The 16,861-nt window shown below is 38.9% G+C and overlaps 1 protein-coding gene across 1 annotated transcript; it reads right to left on the reverse strand.

The window, feature by feature from the left end:
- Positions 1 to 322: 322 nt before the first annotated feature.
- Positions 323 to 10,185, reverse strand: stc1l (stanniocalcin 1, like). Its single transcript, XM_017693566.2, has 4 exons — positions 10,074 to 10,185; positions 9,718 to 9,860; positions 9,382 to 9,593; positions 323 to 763 (listed from the first exon to the last, which is right to left on the reverse strand). Exons 1-4 carry the CDS (start codon positions 10,183 to 10,185, stop codon positions 466 to 468), a joined length of 765 nt encoding a protein of 254 aa, XP_017549055.1. The 3' UTR covers positions 323 to 465.
- Positions 10,186 to 16,861: the final 6,676 nt, after the last annotated feature.

Raw genomic sequence — 16,861 nt, forward strand, 5'->3', positions numbered from 1 at the left:
AAAACAAACCACACTTAGAAGTACTTGGGTGTTGCACCATTAATGAAAGCCTCTCTTTTTATATCAGTAAGAAAGTAACATGCGTAAGTAATGACCATTTAAATATTTATTCATGTCCGTAAATTAGCAGCCCATAGCTGTGTTAACAATGCCTTTATATTTCTCATGACCAGCACAAGGAATAAGCTACCTCTGACTTCAATTTTAATAAAAAAAAAAAAAAAACTGTACTAAATATTTAGTTAGAAAATGGATGTTAGTAATATTTTCTGAACATTGACACATATCAATATCCAGTGTCAATTAAAAATACAGACTCTGTATTCAGCTATGAGCTATCATATATTGGCACATTTTAAAGCATAAGGAACAATCAATGTAATTCCATAAAACATCACAAAATATATCACAGAATATCACATGCATTGACTTTGTGGTTATATGGATGTTAACATTTTCAACATCTTATTGAATTGGTGCTCTATCTTCAACTGAACGTTTCTTGGCAAAGAGATGATTTGGATCTCTGTTGCGCATACTGGGTTGGATCTTGAACATCGGAGGTCCCAGGGGCCAGCGAAAACTCTCCTGGCTGTCTGTCCCAACGTGGCCAGTACCAAAATCCATGGGGCACAGGTTCTTCTGCAGCAGTTGGAAGAGGGTGTCCATATCAGGGCCCAGTCTCGCCACCAACCCTGACCGAACTACCCCCACTATTTCCTCTTCACACTTCATCAAGCTCTGCAGCAGGGTACTGTAGTACCTATCATACAGAGATGTTAAGCCATTACACATCACTTATGAATACATGATGACAATACACTTAAATGTACATTTCGTCTATTACAAGGTTGGGAGAGTTACTTCAAAAATGTGTTCCAACTTGATGTCTCTAATTACTTTGTTACTTTTTAGATTTCTTGTCTTTGTAAAATCTTATTTTCAGATCAACAGGATGATTTTTACTATGATATGAACAGGAAAAAACTGCAATCATAGGCCATATAGAGTTTACGTATCTGTTTAATGCCTTAAATAACAGGTCCTGATGGGTCCAAAGTTTAATTACACACTTCTGTAACCTGAAAATAGCTCAATTACAAAATAATAAGCCCCAGTATGGAACAAACCCAGAATTTTAAGGGGTTAAGGGACTTTGCATATGACTACCATGCTTTCTGTCTTAAATGGTAGCCTGACATGTTTGGGGAACAAATTATATATCAAATACTGAATGCTTCTAGCTCCAGACATGCCTGCAGGCTGTGTGGGATAGAGGTCGACATTGAACAGCTTGTGATGATTGTCTTTACTAGAAAAAGTCATTCCAAAGGCTGTTAGACTCACCATACTACTCTTCATCTGCATTTTTTGTGAATTACCATGAACACATATGTACATCCCATTCATGTTGGACCTTGACTTTGTGTCCAAGCTGGATGGAGTTAAAGCTACACTTAAAAAAATATTCTTTACCCATAGGGAAAGAATAAGTTCCTCTTCAAGGCACGCACCATGTTACATTGGGACCACCTTCAACTTTACAGTGTACTTTTATTTGGTTGTGGATGATGAAAACCCAACTTTACGCACACATGGATTTGTATAGGGTCCTTTTTTCGTCAATTTGTAGGTAGTTTGACCAGAAGGGGGAAGGGTCCCCCCTTTATTCTTTTAAATAAATGGTTGTAACTGTAACAAGTGCAATTTCCCTCTGGGATCAATAAAATATTCTGATTCTGATTCCTTCTGAGCCTTGGTTCCTCCTAAGGTTTCTTCCTCAGCTCTGAGGGAGTTTTTCCTTGCCATGGTCACCCCTGGCTTGCTCACCTGGGGGTTTTACATTTCATGTTAAAAGTTTCTCTTTACAGGAATTCTGTGAAGCTACTTTGTGAAATCAGTTGTAAAAAACACTTTACAAATAAATTTGATTTGATTTGTAACAAGAACTGGTAAAGCTACTACTGCATAAGCAGCCTTCTGTCGGGACAGTAAAAAATGTATGATGGACATTATGAAGGGCAAGGTCCTGACTTCAGATGAAGTTGCTAGGTGAAAGAGGGCATATTGAATGCTACCCCAAAAGTGTCAGGAAGTGCTTCACACAATGGTAAGGAGTCAAGTGCAAGTTAAATACCAGGTTCAGATTAGATCACAACTTGCAGGGGGTCAGAAATCCAGAAAAGCAGGTCATAACTAGCAATCAAATCCAAAAGACTAGTCAAGAACAAACAAAGTAAAAGGTCAAAAGACCAGAAAAATCAAAACAGAAATACAAAGAATTGCAGGTAGACCAAACAAGACTTCACAATGAACATGTGCAAACACAGGGTATATATATATACACACACAAGATGGCTGATAAAAAGGTCAAAGGGTCAAGAGACCATCTAAAATTCTGGTGACAGTGACCTCCAGTGACGGGGAGGGGAATGGTCACTGGCAGATGTGACAATAAGCAGATTCAGATGATGCTGACGGAAGGCATCATTGAAATATTTTTGCCCACCTGGATATCATCTGTGGTCTTGATGCAGAAGAAAGTCACCTCCTTTAGATTTTGCATTGTCTATTGGTGGGCTAAATGCTAAGACTCACCATGATGCCACTGGTCCATGAAATCTTGAAAACTATGCAGGGTGGTTGAGTCATCAGCTCTGTGGACCTACAGAGTGATTACTGGCAAGTAGCCGTCGATGAGAACAGCAAGAAAAAGACCACAATGATCACCTTACTAGGACTGTACCAGTATAAGTTTGTGCGATTTGGAGTGAGAAACGCTGGTGCCACCCTTTAGGCACTCATGGACAGTGGTGGACAGTAACTAAGTAAATGTAATTTGTTACTGTACTTAAGTAGTTTTTTTTCATGTATCTGGAATTTGCTTAAGTATTTCTATTTTGGGAGACTTTTTACTTTCACTCCACTACATTTCAAAGTCAAATATCTTACTTTTTACTCCACTTCATTTTGAGAAATCTGTTGTTCCTTTTGGTTTCTGTGTGTATAAAAACGTAACATGTCAAAACAAAAGAAGTGCAAAGAAATCACAGCAATCTGAGCTTGTTTTGACCAGTTGGTCATACCAACACAAGTGCAGCACACGGTAAAAATTTGTGAGCACATACGTCTACCTAAATGATGAACTAACCTAACTTTGTGTAAATAGACTACAATACAGATATATGTGCACATATGCAGTCATGACTGGCATGTTTCTTTTTTTCTGAATTCATACAAACACTTTCATTTAATAGTAAATTAGTTTCAGTTAGTTTATGTTTATGAACAGAGACCTACAGATCAATATAGTAAAGTTAAACTAATTTGTGATCCTGAGTTTAAAGCATTATTGAACTTGTAACTAAGTTACAAAGTAATCTTAAACTGAAACTTTGCTTGTGTGTAAAAAGTGATTTCAGAGCCACTCGGAATCTCCCTGATGGAAACTGTTTACCTTCAGTGTTTTGTGCTTATGATGATTTTAATAGACATCAGCATCACTAATTAACGATGTTCTATTAAAAGACTGGTTTACCAAGAGAGACACTGGAGGATTTTCACCTAAAATTAGTTTGTGAAGTGAGTCTTGTTAGAAAAATGATAACAGGACATCAGAGCCATAATTAATCTTTTAGTTCTTTTACTTTCGATACTTAAGTACATTTGAAGGCAAATACTTTTGTACTTTTACTCAAGTTGAGGTCTAGAGTAAGGACTTCTACTTTTACTGGAGTAATATTTTACCTTGCGTATCTCTACTTTAACTCAAGTACATGATTTGTGTACTTCGTCATTCTCTGCTCATGGAAAGGGTACTCACAGAGCTAAGACAGAGGATTTGCTTTGTTCACCTTGACGACAACACTGTGTTGTCTCAGAGCCAATAACAATATCTGCAAGAAATGGAAACTGTCTTCTGAATGCTTCATCAGGCCCAACTCACTCTAACCCAACTAAACATTTTGGGCTACATGGTTTCTGCCTGAGGAGCTAAAGTAGTCAAGGAGTAAAGTAAGTCTCTCCAGAGGTTTCTGGGACTGGTGTGATGGTACCACAAATTCATACCATATCTTTCAAATATCTTTACCTCTCTGAACAATTTGAAGAAGAAGAATGTTCTCCAGGAATAGATAACCATATGTCAAGATTGAAGCGTAGACCAACCATTCTGGCTCAACTGAGCCCACATTAGTCTTGCTTCCAGACCACTGAAGGGGCACAGACCACAGAAACATTCAACATCAGAGAAGAAGTGCTTAGGCATAGTTTAGGTTGTGGAGAAATGCCACCATTATCTGGAGGGAGAGTTGTTTAACATCTTTACAGACCATAATGTTTTTGCAATCCTTCTGTGATGTTAAAACATAAAAGTGAAAACACCAGGGCTGACAGTTCACACACCAGGTGATGTCCAACCTGTGCAAATTCTAGGGTGTGGCTCAGCCAGTGCCCACTGAAAGAGTGAACAGGACCTTTATGATAAACCTCATTTGTGGGAAGCAGACACCCAGATCAGGATAGATGGCTCCCTGAATTTCATCTGTTGTGAGACAACAAACATGACAACTTGCCAGGCCCTGGTCAACAATTTCATAAGCCACTAAAACACCTCTTTCACTGCATCCCTGCACCTGATTCCCATGCATATAGTACCTCACAGTGCCAAAAACTGAGCTGAGGAAGAAAAACACAGGTGTAGCCAGACAAGCCATGAATTAAAATGCACAATGCAGAGATGTACAATTTGAAGTTATCTGGTCTTGGTTAGAACACATCCACTTTCTAAAGCAACTAAAATCTTCTTGCATGAAACCTTATGTTATGCTTTATGTATAGCCATGAACATTCCTCTGCAGTGCATGTTTTTGAGAACCTAAGCCAGAGAGAAATGAAAGGGGGGGAATCAGAAAGAAAAAAGTTGAGCTTGCACACAGGTGAGCTGCATTGTGTGAACCTGCATACACGCCAGCCTAGCGTTAACCAGAGATGCCACTTCTGGACTGCTTTCATTTGGATTATCTGTCACGTAAAAGGGGGTAATTTACTAAAAAGACATAGAGATAGAGCTGGAAAGGATGTACAGCAGGTTAGGCTGATAAAGGATAGAGAGGGAAATGTACTAGTGAGTGAACAGAGAGTGATGAGTAGATTGAAGGAGTACTTTGAAGAACTAATGAATGAGGAAAACGAGAGAGAGGAGGGCAATGGGGGGAGAGATAGTGGATCAGGAAGTGCAGATAATTAGTAAGGTGGAAGTGAGGGCAGCTTTAAAAAGGATGAAGAGAAAGGCAGTTGGTCCAGGTGACATACCTGTGGAGGTATGGAGATGTTTAGGAGAGAAGGCAGTGGACTTTTTAACCAGGTTGTTTAACAAAATCCTGGAGAGTGAGAGGATGCCTGATGAGTGCAGAAGCAGTGTATTGGTCCCCATTTTTAAGAACAAGGATGATGTGCAGAGCTGCAGTAACTACAGAGGTATAAAGTTGATGAGCCACACCATGAAGGTATGGGAAAGAGTTGTGGAAGCAAGGCTAAGGCGAGAGGTTCAGATCAGTGAACAGCAGTTTGGTTTCATGCCCAGTAAGAGTACCACAGATGCAATTTTTGCGTTGAGAGTGTTGGTAGAGAAGTACAGAGAAAGTCAGAAGGAGCTACATTGTGTCTTTGTGGATCTAGAGAAGGCATATGATAGGGTGCCAAGACAGGAACTGTGGTACTGTTTGAGGAAGTCAGGTGTAGCTGAAAAGTATGTTAGGGTGGTGCAGGACATGTATGAGGATAGTGAGACAGTGGTGAGGTGTGCAGTTAGAGTGACAAATGGTTTCAAGGTGAAGGTAGGGTTACATCAGGGATCAGCTTTGAGCCCCTTCTTGTTTGCAATGGTGATGGACAGGTTGACAGATGAGGTAAGGCAGGAGGGTCCATGGACCATGATGTTTGCAGATGACATTGTAATCTGTGGTGAGAGTAGAGAGCAGGTGGAAGAGAATCTGGAAAGGTGGACGTTTGCACTGGAGAGGTGGTCAGTAGAGATAAGACGGAATACATGTGTGTGAATGAGAGGGAGGCAGGTGGAAAGGTGAAGATGCAAGGAGTAGAGGTTGAAAAGGTGGATGACTTCAAATATCTTGGGTCAACCCTCCAGAGCAATGGACAGTGTAGAAAAAAGGTGAAGAAGAGGGTGCAGGCGGGATGTAGTGGGTGGAGACGGGTGTCAGGGCTGATGTGTGACAGAAGGATAGCAGCAAGAGTGAAAGGGAAGGTTTACAAGACAGTAGTGCGTCCTGCTATGATGTATGGTTTGGAGACTGTGGCTCTATCTAAAAGACAGGAGGCTGAGCTGGAGGTAGCAGAGATGAAGATGCTGAGATTTTCGTTGGGAGTGACAAGGATGGACAAGATTAGAAATGAGCAGATCAGAGGGACAGTGAAGGTAGAGCAGTTTGGAGATAAAGCCAGAGAGGCCAGGTTGAGATGGTTTGGACATGTGTTGAGGAGGAATAGTGGATATATTGGGCAAAGAATGTTGGAGATTTTGCTGCCGGGTAGAAGGAGAAAAGGTAGACCTCAGAGAAGGTTTATGGATGTAGTGAAGGTGGACATGGAGATGGTTGGTGTAAAAGTAGAGGAGGCAATGGATAGGGCAAGATGAAGGTAGATGATCTGCTGTGGCGTCCCCTAAAGGGAGCAGCCGAAAGAAGAAGACAGTATAATAGTGAATAAAAAATAATTTAACTTGTTACATTTTCGCTGTTTGCATTTTGTTTCAATATGTTTCTATTGCAGCAATATGTGTACTGCTTTGAAATTGTTTACTCTGACTTTGCAGCTTTGTATTTGAAACCTAAAAAAAAATCTCAATGTCAGTGTTTGTTTTGATGCTGCTCCAGTAGATGCAGTCTCAGCAATATTTGTTTCCACACCCAGTTCATTTTCCAAAGACCACACCCCAGGTTGTTTTTGTGATACTTTATCTTTTTCCTTTGCTATTGCTGGACTGTGTGCACTAATTTAAATTTTTTCTCTTCAAACACTAGCAAACATGGGCTTATTTGGCACCTAACTTGTTTTTTAATTTTTCATAAATGAAAGTGATTTTTTAAGCTAAATTATTTAATACATGCTTTTTATGTAGTTAGTTAATTCTAAAAACGCAAAAGAAAATAAAGAAAATCTTCATGTGCAGTTTTTCTCAAGAAGATTATTATACAACCCCATTTCCAAAAAAGTTGGGACACTATGCAAAATGTAAATCAAAACATAATGCAATGATGTGCAGATCATCTAAACATTATTTCATTGAAAACAGTGCAAAGATAACATATCAAATGTTGAAACTGAGAAATTTTAGTGTTTTTTGAAAAATATATGCCCATTTTGAATTTGATGGCAACAACACAAAAGTTGGGATGGGGGCAACAATAGGCTGGTAAATTTATGTAATGCTAAAAAAACACCTGGTGGTTAATTGGCAACAGGTCAGTAACATCACTGGGTATATAAACAGCACCTAAGAGAGGCTGAGTCTTTCAGAAGTAAAGATGGGGAGAGGTCCACCACCCTGTGAAAGACCGAGCAGGCAAATAGTTCAACAATTCAAGAATAACATTTCTCAACATAAAACAGCAAAGAACATGACAATTTCATCATCTACAATACATAATAAAATTAAAATAGTCAGAAAATCTGGAGAAATCTCTGTATGCAAGGGACAAGGCTGAAAACCAGTATTTTCTCGCCATGACCTTTGGGCCTCAGGCAACACTACATTAAAAACAGACATGATTCTGTACTGGAAATCACTGCATGAGCTCAGAAAGACATCTGAAAACCACTGTTTGTAATATAGTCTGTTGCTGCATCCACTTGTGCAAGTTCAAACTCTAAATCGCAAAAAAGAAACAAGAATCCAGAGATGCTATCATCTTCTCTGGGCCCTCATTTAAAAGGGACTGAGTGGAAAAGTGTTCTGTCATTTGATAAATCAAAATTTTAAATTCTTTTTGGAAATCATGAACACTGCATCCTCTGGGCTAATGACCACTCAATTTGTTATGAGTGCATGGTTCAAAAGCCAGTATTCATGATGATATAGGCATGCAATATTGCACATGGGATGAGTGACTGGCACATCTGTGAAGGAACCATTAAGGCTGAATAAAATGTGATAGTGGTGGCTGGATCAGTGGCTGTAATGCACTTTGTAAGAGGTCCCTAATTCATGTGTTTTCACATTTGCGTACTGTGAACACCTCTTTTGGCCATATACTCCTTAAATAAAGAAACAAAATCTGGGCAAAAGTACACCGTATAAAAGGTATAAATATAATTTAACACAATATGCTGCAAGTCAATACAGTGCTATAAAGTCATTGTGCCACAGGCATTAGAGAACAAAATGACATAATTGTTTCAAGCTAATTTACTGGACTGGATTGAACAGTATTACCATACTATGCTAAATGGTACTACATTTAATTTTTTTTAGGAGCATAACAGGTGAGCAAAAAACACTGCAACACAAAGGTGCACACTAGTTATATGATTCATGAATGTAAAGGTGGGGTGGTGTTTGATTGGTCTATAGGCCAATGGTGTGTTGTTGTGTTTTTTTTTTGTTTGTTTGTTTGTTTTTTTTTACAAATTTTGACAGAGACTACCACTAACACTATGTAAGAATGCGCTGCTGGGGAGTACGGGTGGCAGTCAGTCAGCATATCAGTCATATATGCGATCATCATGCTCAGGCTCAGGTCCTGGATGTTTGTTGAGCAGCACACTAAATCAAATCAGGCTTCAGTATAATGACATTCCTCATTAGCTGGCACCCTAGGCAGCTGCCTATGTGGCCTAAAACTGGCCCTGCCTCAAATAACTGATCATGTGCACCCCTGCTTTGTTCAAAGTGATGAATGAATGAAAACCTGCAAACACACCAGCCATTTGTGGAAAAAACTGAACACCCCTGCCTCATACTGAATATATATAAAAATTAACGATGCTACTATTCTTTTCTTTGTGCTTAAATAAGCATTAGATGTGTTGAAATAGCAAGTATATTTCATTATAGTAGGTACACTTTGTTTACCTAGTTTTATGTTTGCATAAACATGAAACTAGGTAAACAATAACATGCATAGTTTTATGTTTGCATAAAACTATGCATATTATAAAACTATGTTATATAATGGCAAGTTTATTGTATTTTGTTTACATAATACACACGCTAGCCTAAGATGGTAGGTCTTTTTCTATCTCTGATATCATTTAATGGTATTTTAATTTTTAGCTATAGCGCATGGAATAAGTTGGTCTGAAATATTAAATATTCCCAAGCACCAGTGCCAAGAGATACTGATAGAATTTAACTTGATGTACCTGTTTGGAAAATTTCTGGGCACCTGGACAACTTCTCCAATAGCATCAGGGTTGGAGCGGGCCATTCCACAGATGCCCAGCTTGCTGTAGCATTCCTCTTGCACCTCCGTAATCATTTTTTGGAAGGTGGCACAGCGACGGATGGTCTGATAAACCTTGGAGGTGATGCCTTTGGCTATGCATTTAATGCTCTCCTTGACGAAGGTCTTGCCCTGTATGGATTTCAAATATATTTTTATAGGTTTTCTACCAATTTCAAACATAAGACATACATATAAATATCATATTATATTATAATACACTGAAATCTGCTTGAATATGCTTGAAATTCATTACCTCTGTGTTGAAAACTGCTGCTGTATTGATAAAGACATTGCAGATGTCATGCATACCATCAGTATCACAGGTAGAATTTTCCAAGCAAGCAAATGCACTACAGCCCACTTGCAGAGCACTGCTCAGACAGCGGGCCACTTCAGCTATCAGGAAAAAACGAAAATAAGAAAATAGTTATAAATAAATAAATAAAATAAATCAGTGGTGAGATGAAAACTATGAAGGAATAAAAAGCTGTAGAAAAATAACTCTGCAATAATTTTTCACTTTAAATATATTGAAAATTCCACAAAATGCTTTAAACACAATCTAAGCAATCTATACAACATCATTTGGATTCTAGTTGGGAAACTTACATGGACTGCTGGCTGAGAAACGAGTTCTTCTCAGTTCAGGTTCATGCTTGTCTGTTTCAAAGGCAGACACAGCCAGGACAAAGAACAGAAGAAATCCACTTTTTAGGAGCATTTTTACAGCTGTGACCAAGTGTTGCGGACCTTGTTGAAGCTTTGATGGTAAACCTCTTCTTGTTTTAGGTGGATAAAAAAGTCCTATTTATACAGTTGACTAGTTTTAGGATAACGAATCATACATCCTGAGATTTGGGCCCTAGTCCAATCACAATCCAGTTCTTCAGAACAAAGTGAAGCTTGCATGGATCCTAAAACTTTCCATGCCTTCATAAATATTCATGGTTCATTCTGATTTTATCTCACCAACAAAACCCCCCATATAGTACGTCACTGAATAAAAAATCTTACTTGCAGCTTAAAAGCAGATTCACCTACGTTGAATTTGTTCTCTAACCTAAGAAGTATGCAAGAGGTTCTTTTATATTTATATTTAAATATTATTTATATATTTTTACTATTACCTTTAACATTTAATTGCATTCATGCCATATTCATGAACAGTACAGCAATTTTATTTTGTAACATTCATTAAATACATTAATTAATGAACAGTGTTGTGGTTACAAAGTAATTTAATTGCAGTTACTTCTTGTAAGTACATTTCAGTCACAGAATCTTCTAATACCTTAAATGACCAGGGCCCAATGGTGGGGTCAAAGTGTTATTACATACTTCTACAACCTAAGAATAGCTCAGCCAGTTTGCATTAAAGTCCCTGTAGTTACTGAATAATAAACCTTGGTATGTAATAAGCCCAGGATTTTAAGGTAATTAACAAAAACATGTTACTTCTTTACTCAAATGTAGAACAGAGAGGAAAGCATGAGAGGACATGTTAATGCTGTTGACACTGAATGAAAGTGAACACTGTAGTGCCTGCACTGAGTGTGTTCAGATAACTGCATACCCGTAGATGTTGCTTTTATAAAAGTAATGTGTTAACCTGCTTGGTGCCCATGTTGGTGAGTGTCATACCAGCATGTTTACTGGTGTTTGTTAATGTTTACCATCAGCAGGAAACAGACAGGTTTTGCTAATGCCCATCCCTTTCCCCTTACCTTGTCATTCTTTAGCTAGCCGCCAAATATTATAGCTACATACTATAAGTGTTGAGCTATATCAAGATGCCTCCCAATTCCACTTCTTTCTTACAGATGCCACAATACAACGGCCATCAGTTTAGATAGATATAGAACTCACTTTGCTGTCACCCAGTGATGTACAGAGGCATATGACTGCGATGACAATATTATAGATTATTAGGTTTAGTGCTTTGAAACCTCTTGAAATTGATATGATTTCTCTGCTTCTTATTATTATTCTTTTTCTGCCTTAAAACATATCATGCAGATCAAACTGTAAGTTATATACACATGAGACTTAGCTAGTAGGTAGTAAACCCTCTCACTACTCAGGTGCACGAGTTCTGCCAGATCAACCAGGTTTTGGCATAGTATTAAGAGTTTTGGGCCATATCTCCTGCCCTGTATGTCATAGAGACAAAAGTCTTTTGCCATTGATTACTTGTCTCATGGCTTACAAAAATCCTCAACAACCATATAGCTCTTGTCACAAATATTTATAATTTGCATTTTATGCAAAACTGCACACATTTTTAGTGCAATTTGTCCCCAAGCTTTTGACAGATCTGCACAAATCAGGTGTCAAAAGAATCTCAAGAGACTTAACTTAATTATCAAAAAATCTGAAGAAGATTATCTGTTGTTTGTCTGTAGATTATCTCAAATCAAAGTTTTTATTTATACAGTGCTTATTACAACAGCCATTGTCATGAAGCAGCTTTACAGAAAAATCCAGGTCCAAGCTTGCATGAGCAAGCCAATGGCAACACTGGCAAGGAAAAACTTCCTAAGAGCAAGAGGAAGAAATTTTCAGAGGAGCCAAGACTCCAAAGGGGAACCCATCCTCCTCTGGTCAACACAGAATAGAAAAACAAGATAAGCACAGAAGCACAATATAAGCATAGAATAAGGTTTTGCCATTACAATACAAGTATAGGATATGGAAAAGGAGAAATGCAGGAGAAGCAATGGCTATAATTAAATAGTCTGCGCATGCAGCAGTATCATCAGGAGGGTCAGTGGCATGCAGTTGAGCTTCACTGTACTGGACTTGATCTTTGGACTGGACTTTCACTGAGAACTGTTTTTCCCTTTTGGATCCTTTTGACTGTGTGGATTATTAAACCCTCATCTTACCCGCAAGTGTCTGTGATTCTGTCTGCACGTTACAGAATGCCTCACCTACTATGCAGACAGCGGAAAAGGATGCCATCCAAAGGGCGACACTGAGCAGGGACAACTCCTGGGACAACATCAGCTTGTTCTCACGGGACTAACGTGTTCTTTGGAGTCCCTGACTAACCAACAGTCAAAACAGCAAGCCCAGCTGGTGCAACTCGTGAACAGCGTCAAGGAGTTGACCAGTCACTTTCGCGCCGTGAAATCTGACAGATCAGACGGCGATGCCTGCGCCAGCTCCTCCAGTGGTTTCGACTGCACAAACGACATTTCCAGTTAGTAAGCCTGATAAATTTTCAGGCAATCCTGATCAATGCAGAGGATTCCTGTTACAATGCTCAGTGTTTTTTGACAATTCGCCTATAGGAACAGACCAAGCTAAGATATCTTTTGTGGTATCAAGACTAGCAGATAAGGCATTAGACTGGGCAAACTGCTAGCTGGTCCTCTTTTAGTATACGTGCTTTTTGAAAGAGTTCAGCTACTATTCTGTGCGCATTAGTGTTCAGAACTCTCGCAGCCTGTAGTGGCTGGAATGAGGAATGAGACATCTTCTGGTGATGTTTAGACAAGGACTGAACCCAGAGATCCTTAACAAACTTGCCAGCAAGGATGCGGAATTAAGTTTGGATCAGTTCATCTCATTGGCTATCAAGCTAGATCATTTGATAAACTCCCGAAAGAAGATAGTTCACTCCGGGTGCTAACATGGTTAGCCCACGAAGGGGTTGGTCTCCAAATCTATTCTGTTGCCTGTTCCGTTGTGCCTTCACCCTAATGTCATTGTCCTTTCAGGATTGATCGACTCTGGAGCTGAGGGGAACTTCATCCATTTTCAGATTGTGGAGAAGCTATCCCTGTCCAAAACCTACAAAAACCCTTAAAGTTACCGCCTTGGATGATGATCACATGGGGCCTAGCCCTATCACCCATGCTACCAATATCCCCTAATGCAGGAAGAACAGAAAGCCCTGGACATATATATCAATGAATCCTTTGAACAGGGTTTTATCAGACCTTCCACCTCTCCAATAGCCTCCAGTTTTTTCTTCATTTTACATTTAAATTTAATTTTCAAGGCTTCTTTTGTTGTCTGATAATTGTCTGTCTGTCATTCTTTCAATGCTAATAATTTATGTACACTTAAAATGAGTCAGTTCAATTAATAGCAACTTGAGTTGTTTTCTTAATTCATTCTATATTCAGTTCTGTTTTTTTGAGTTCATATAGCACCACTATTGTTGCTTGTCAATGAATGTCTGTGATGGGTTTAGCTACCTTTATAACCAGGTTGGGTTACCTTGCAACAAATTAAGCAAGCACCATGGCCTGGGCTCTCTCTTTGTTACTGAAACCTGGTTAACAGCTGGTGATTTAAGTCCACTTGTTGAGTTGTCTCCAAGTGGAGAAGTGGAGCTGTGTAAAGTGGATTTGTCGTGTTCTATGCTTTCTGCTCTTGGAATTTCTTCAGGAATTTTCAGACTATTTTACCTGGTGCTGATAAAGTTCTGAATCTTGGTGATTTTAACATTCATGCCTGCTGCCCGTCCAAGCCTTTTGTACTAGAATTTTTAAAACCTATTGACTAACTCAGCCTGTCACTGGTCCTACACATGTGCTTGGACATACTTTGGACTTCGCTTTGTCATTTGGCTTCCCGTTGTGCAATTTAGAGATATCAGATGCATGTTTGTCTGTCTTCTTTTTTCAGCACTACATACAATGTAGGTGATGTTACTCAGTGTGTACATCACATTGCTTTTCCAAGCCAAGTGAATTTGCAAGTTACAATCAGACATCTGAATTTGGAGGCCAAGGAGAATGACTCGAGAATCTCGAAAAATTCATGTCATGTTCTTCATAAAGAAGAAATCAGATCTCTAAGGCCTATCCATAACCATTGCCTTTAGTTCCAGTAGCATTCGAACAGCTCCAAGGAGCGCAATACTTCACCAAACTTGACCTCTGTAGTGCATATAATTTAATAAGAGTGAAAGAAGGTGATGAATGGAAGACTGCCTTCTTGACCACTAGGGGGCACTCTATCGTCTTCCAGGCGTTCATAAACGATGTCCTCAGGGACATGTTGGGTAAATTTGTAATTGCGTATCTTGATGATATTTTGGTATATTCTCCCTCCTTGGAAACACATGTCTCTCATGTCAGAGAAGTATTGAAGAGACTCCGAAGAAATAATTTGTTTCTAAAAGGGAAAAAGTGCAAGTTTCATTTGCGTTCAGTAGCATTTCTGGGGTATATTATTATCAACAGGGAATTGTCATGTATGATCACAAGGTCAAAGCAGTATTAGATTGGCCACAACCAACAAATGCATGTGGACAGGACTGGAAAGTAAACAAGAGCACATGGATGACTGGGAGGGGCCAATCGTGACACGTGCCCATTTGCACAATTGCTAGGTCAAGATTGCACAGTTGCTACCAGCAGATATCAGATGCATGTTTGTCTGTCTTCTTTTTTCAGATGCACTCTGCCATTATATTGCACATGCCCTGTTACGCCTCATGCAGTCAGTCAGTTTTCAGCTGCCTATGTAATTTCTCTTCTAGTTGTACTATTGAGAGTCCTCCTCAAGTTACTAACATTGATGAGTTAACTGCCTTGTTTAGTTCTGCATGTGCCAATATTATGGATATAATTGCTCCGTTTAAAGTCAGGAAACATAAAATAAAAGTCTCAACCATGGCTCAGTAATGACACTCCTGCGCTTAACAATGAACAAAGGCAGAAAGGAGATGGAAAAAAGACAAGCTTCAAGTCTCCTACCAAATTTTCAGAGAATCTTTAACTATCAGTGCATGGTGAAAGCTGCTAGATCGCAAAAATCCTTTGCCTACACGACTGCCAAACATTCCCACAGTCCTAAAGTCCTTTTTAATATAATAAACAAGGTACTGCATCCTACCATTACATCAACACCTGAGGCAACAGCTGACAGTTGTGAAGATTTTATGAAGTTTTTTATCCATAAAATATACAATATAAGAGCACATATCTCATCTCCGGTCCTTGACCCCTCTGGTTTACCTACATATTTTGTATTCCTTAATGAGTTTGAGCTTGTGTCAATGTCTGATTTAATCGGTGTTATTGTGCATAATATCCATAATAAATAACAGTCTCATAAATGGCATAGTTCCTTCTTGTTTTAAACATGCTCTTTTAAAACAGCCTGGTTTGGATCCATTGGTCCTGAACAGTTTTACACCAATCTCTAAGTTATCTTTCTTGTAGTTTTAGAAAAGGTTGTCTTTTGTCAGCTTTCTTCACATCTAAACATACATAACATCCAAGACACATTTCAGTCAGGTTTTAGAGTGCACCACAGTACTGAGTCTGCTCTTCTTGGACCTGGAAACTGTTGCTTTTATTTACTCTCGTATTGACTATTGCAATTCGCTGTACTTGGGAATCTGTCAGTCAGGGTTGTCACGTCTGCACTTGTTCCAAAATGCGGCCGCAAAACTGGTACCAAGTTAAGGGAGACCATCATTGCACTGGTTACCAGTGAAATATAGAAATGAATTTAAAGTTTTAGTACTAATTTTTAAAGCTTTGCATGGCTTGGCTCCCAGCTATATCTCTGACCTCCTCTGCTTCCACTCTACCTCACGTGTCCTATGATCTTCTAATCAGTTGTTCTTAGCCATTCCACGGTCTCAGATGAAATTTAAAGGTGACCGGGCCTTTTCTGCAGCTGCCCCAAGACTCTGGAACAGTCTTCCGTTTTTCATAAAGGAAGCCCCAACACTGGAGTTTTAAATCAAATCTTAAAACCAATCTATTTTCTCAAGCTTTTGAGTCTCTTTAATGATTATGCACTCAGTATCTGTTCTGTCTTGGTTGGTTCTGTCAGTGTAGGTTCTGCCAGTGTAGCTCTTTATTTTATTTGGTTTTATTGCTTTTTATTCAATTTGTTTTGTATACACGTTGTTATTTCTTTTCCTTGATCAATGTATTGTAAAGTTTTGATTAGTTAGTAGTGGTTATTTTAATTGATAATATTGTGCACTTTGGCCGACACTTGCTGTCTTTTAAATGTGCTATAGAAATAAAGTTGACGATTGATTTGACTAAGAAGATCAAGACCCTATAGCAACGTGTACACAATTGTTAGGCAGCTTCTTTTCCTCAGGCAAAACGAGTCAAAAAAGTGATTTAACTGACTCTGAAAAGTCAAAAAGTGTCTTTCAGAGGGATGGGTGCTCTTGAAATTGCTAAAATATTGGGATGTGATCACAGAACCATCAAATGTTTTGTTACAAGTAGTCAACATGGTCACAAGAAACCTCTTGAGAAATAAAGATGCAAATTAACTGCCAAAGATTAGAGAAGAATCAAGCCAGAAGTGACCAGGAACCCATTATCCTCCAGTGCTGTCATATTCCAGAACTGTAACCTATTTGGAGAAGTACAAGGTGTTCAGTGCTCAGAGACATGGCCAAGGTA

Source organism: Pygocentrus nattereri, chromosome 18 (assembly GCF_015220715.1).
Source record: "Pygocentrus nattereri isolate fPygNat1 chromosome 18, fPygNat1.pri, whole genome shotgun sequence".
NCBI classification, from domain to species: Eukaryota; Metazoa; Chordata; class Actinopteri; order Characiformes; family Serrasalmidae; genus Pygocentrus; species Pygocentrus nattereri.

Coding starts and splice junctions, on each gene's coding strand:
- stc1l (XM_017693566.2), bottom strand. CDS start 10,185: ATGCTCCTAAAAAGTGGATTTCTTCTGTTCTTTGTCCTGGCTGTGTCT. Junction 9,861..10,073: donor TTTCTCAGCCAGCAGTCCAT/GTAAGTTTCCCA, acceptor TTTTCCTGATAG/CTGAAGTGGCCCGCTGTCTG. Junction 764..9,381: donor CCCAGAAATTTTCCAAACAG/GTACATCAAGTT, acceptor TCTGTATGATAG/GTACTACAGTACCCTGCTGC.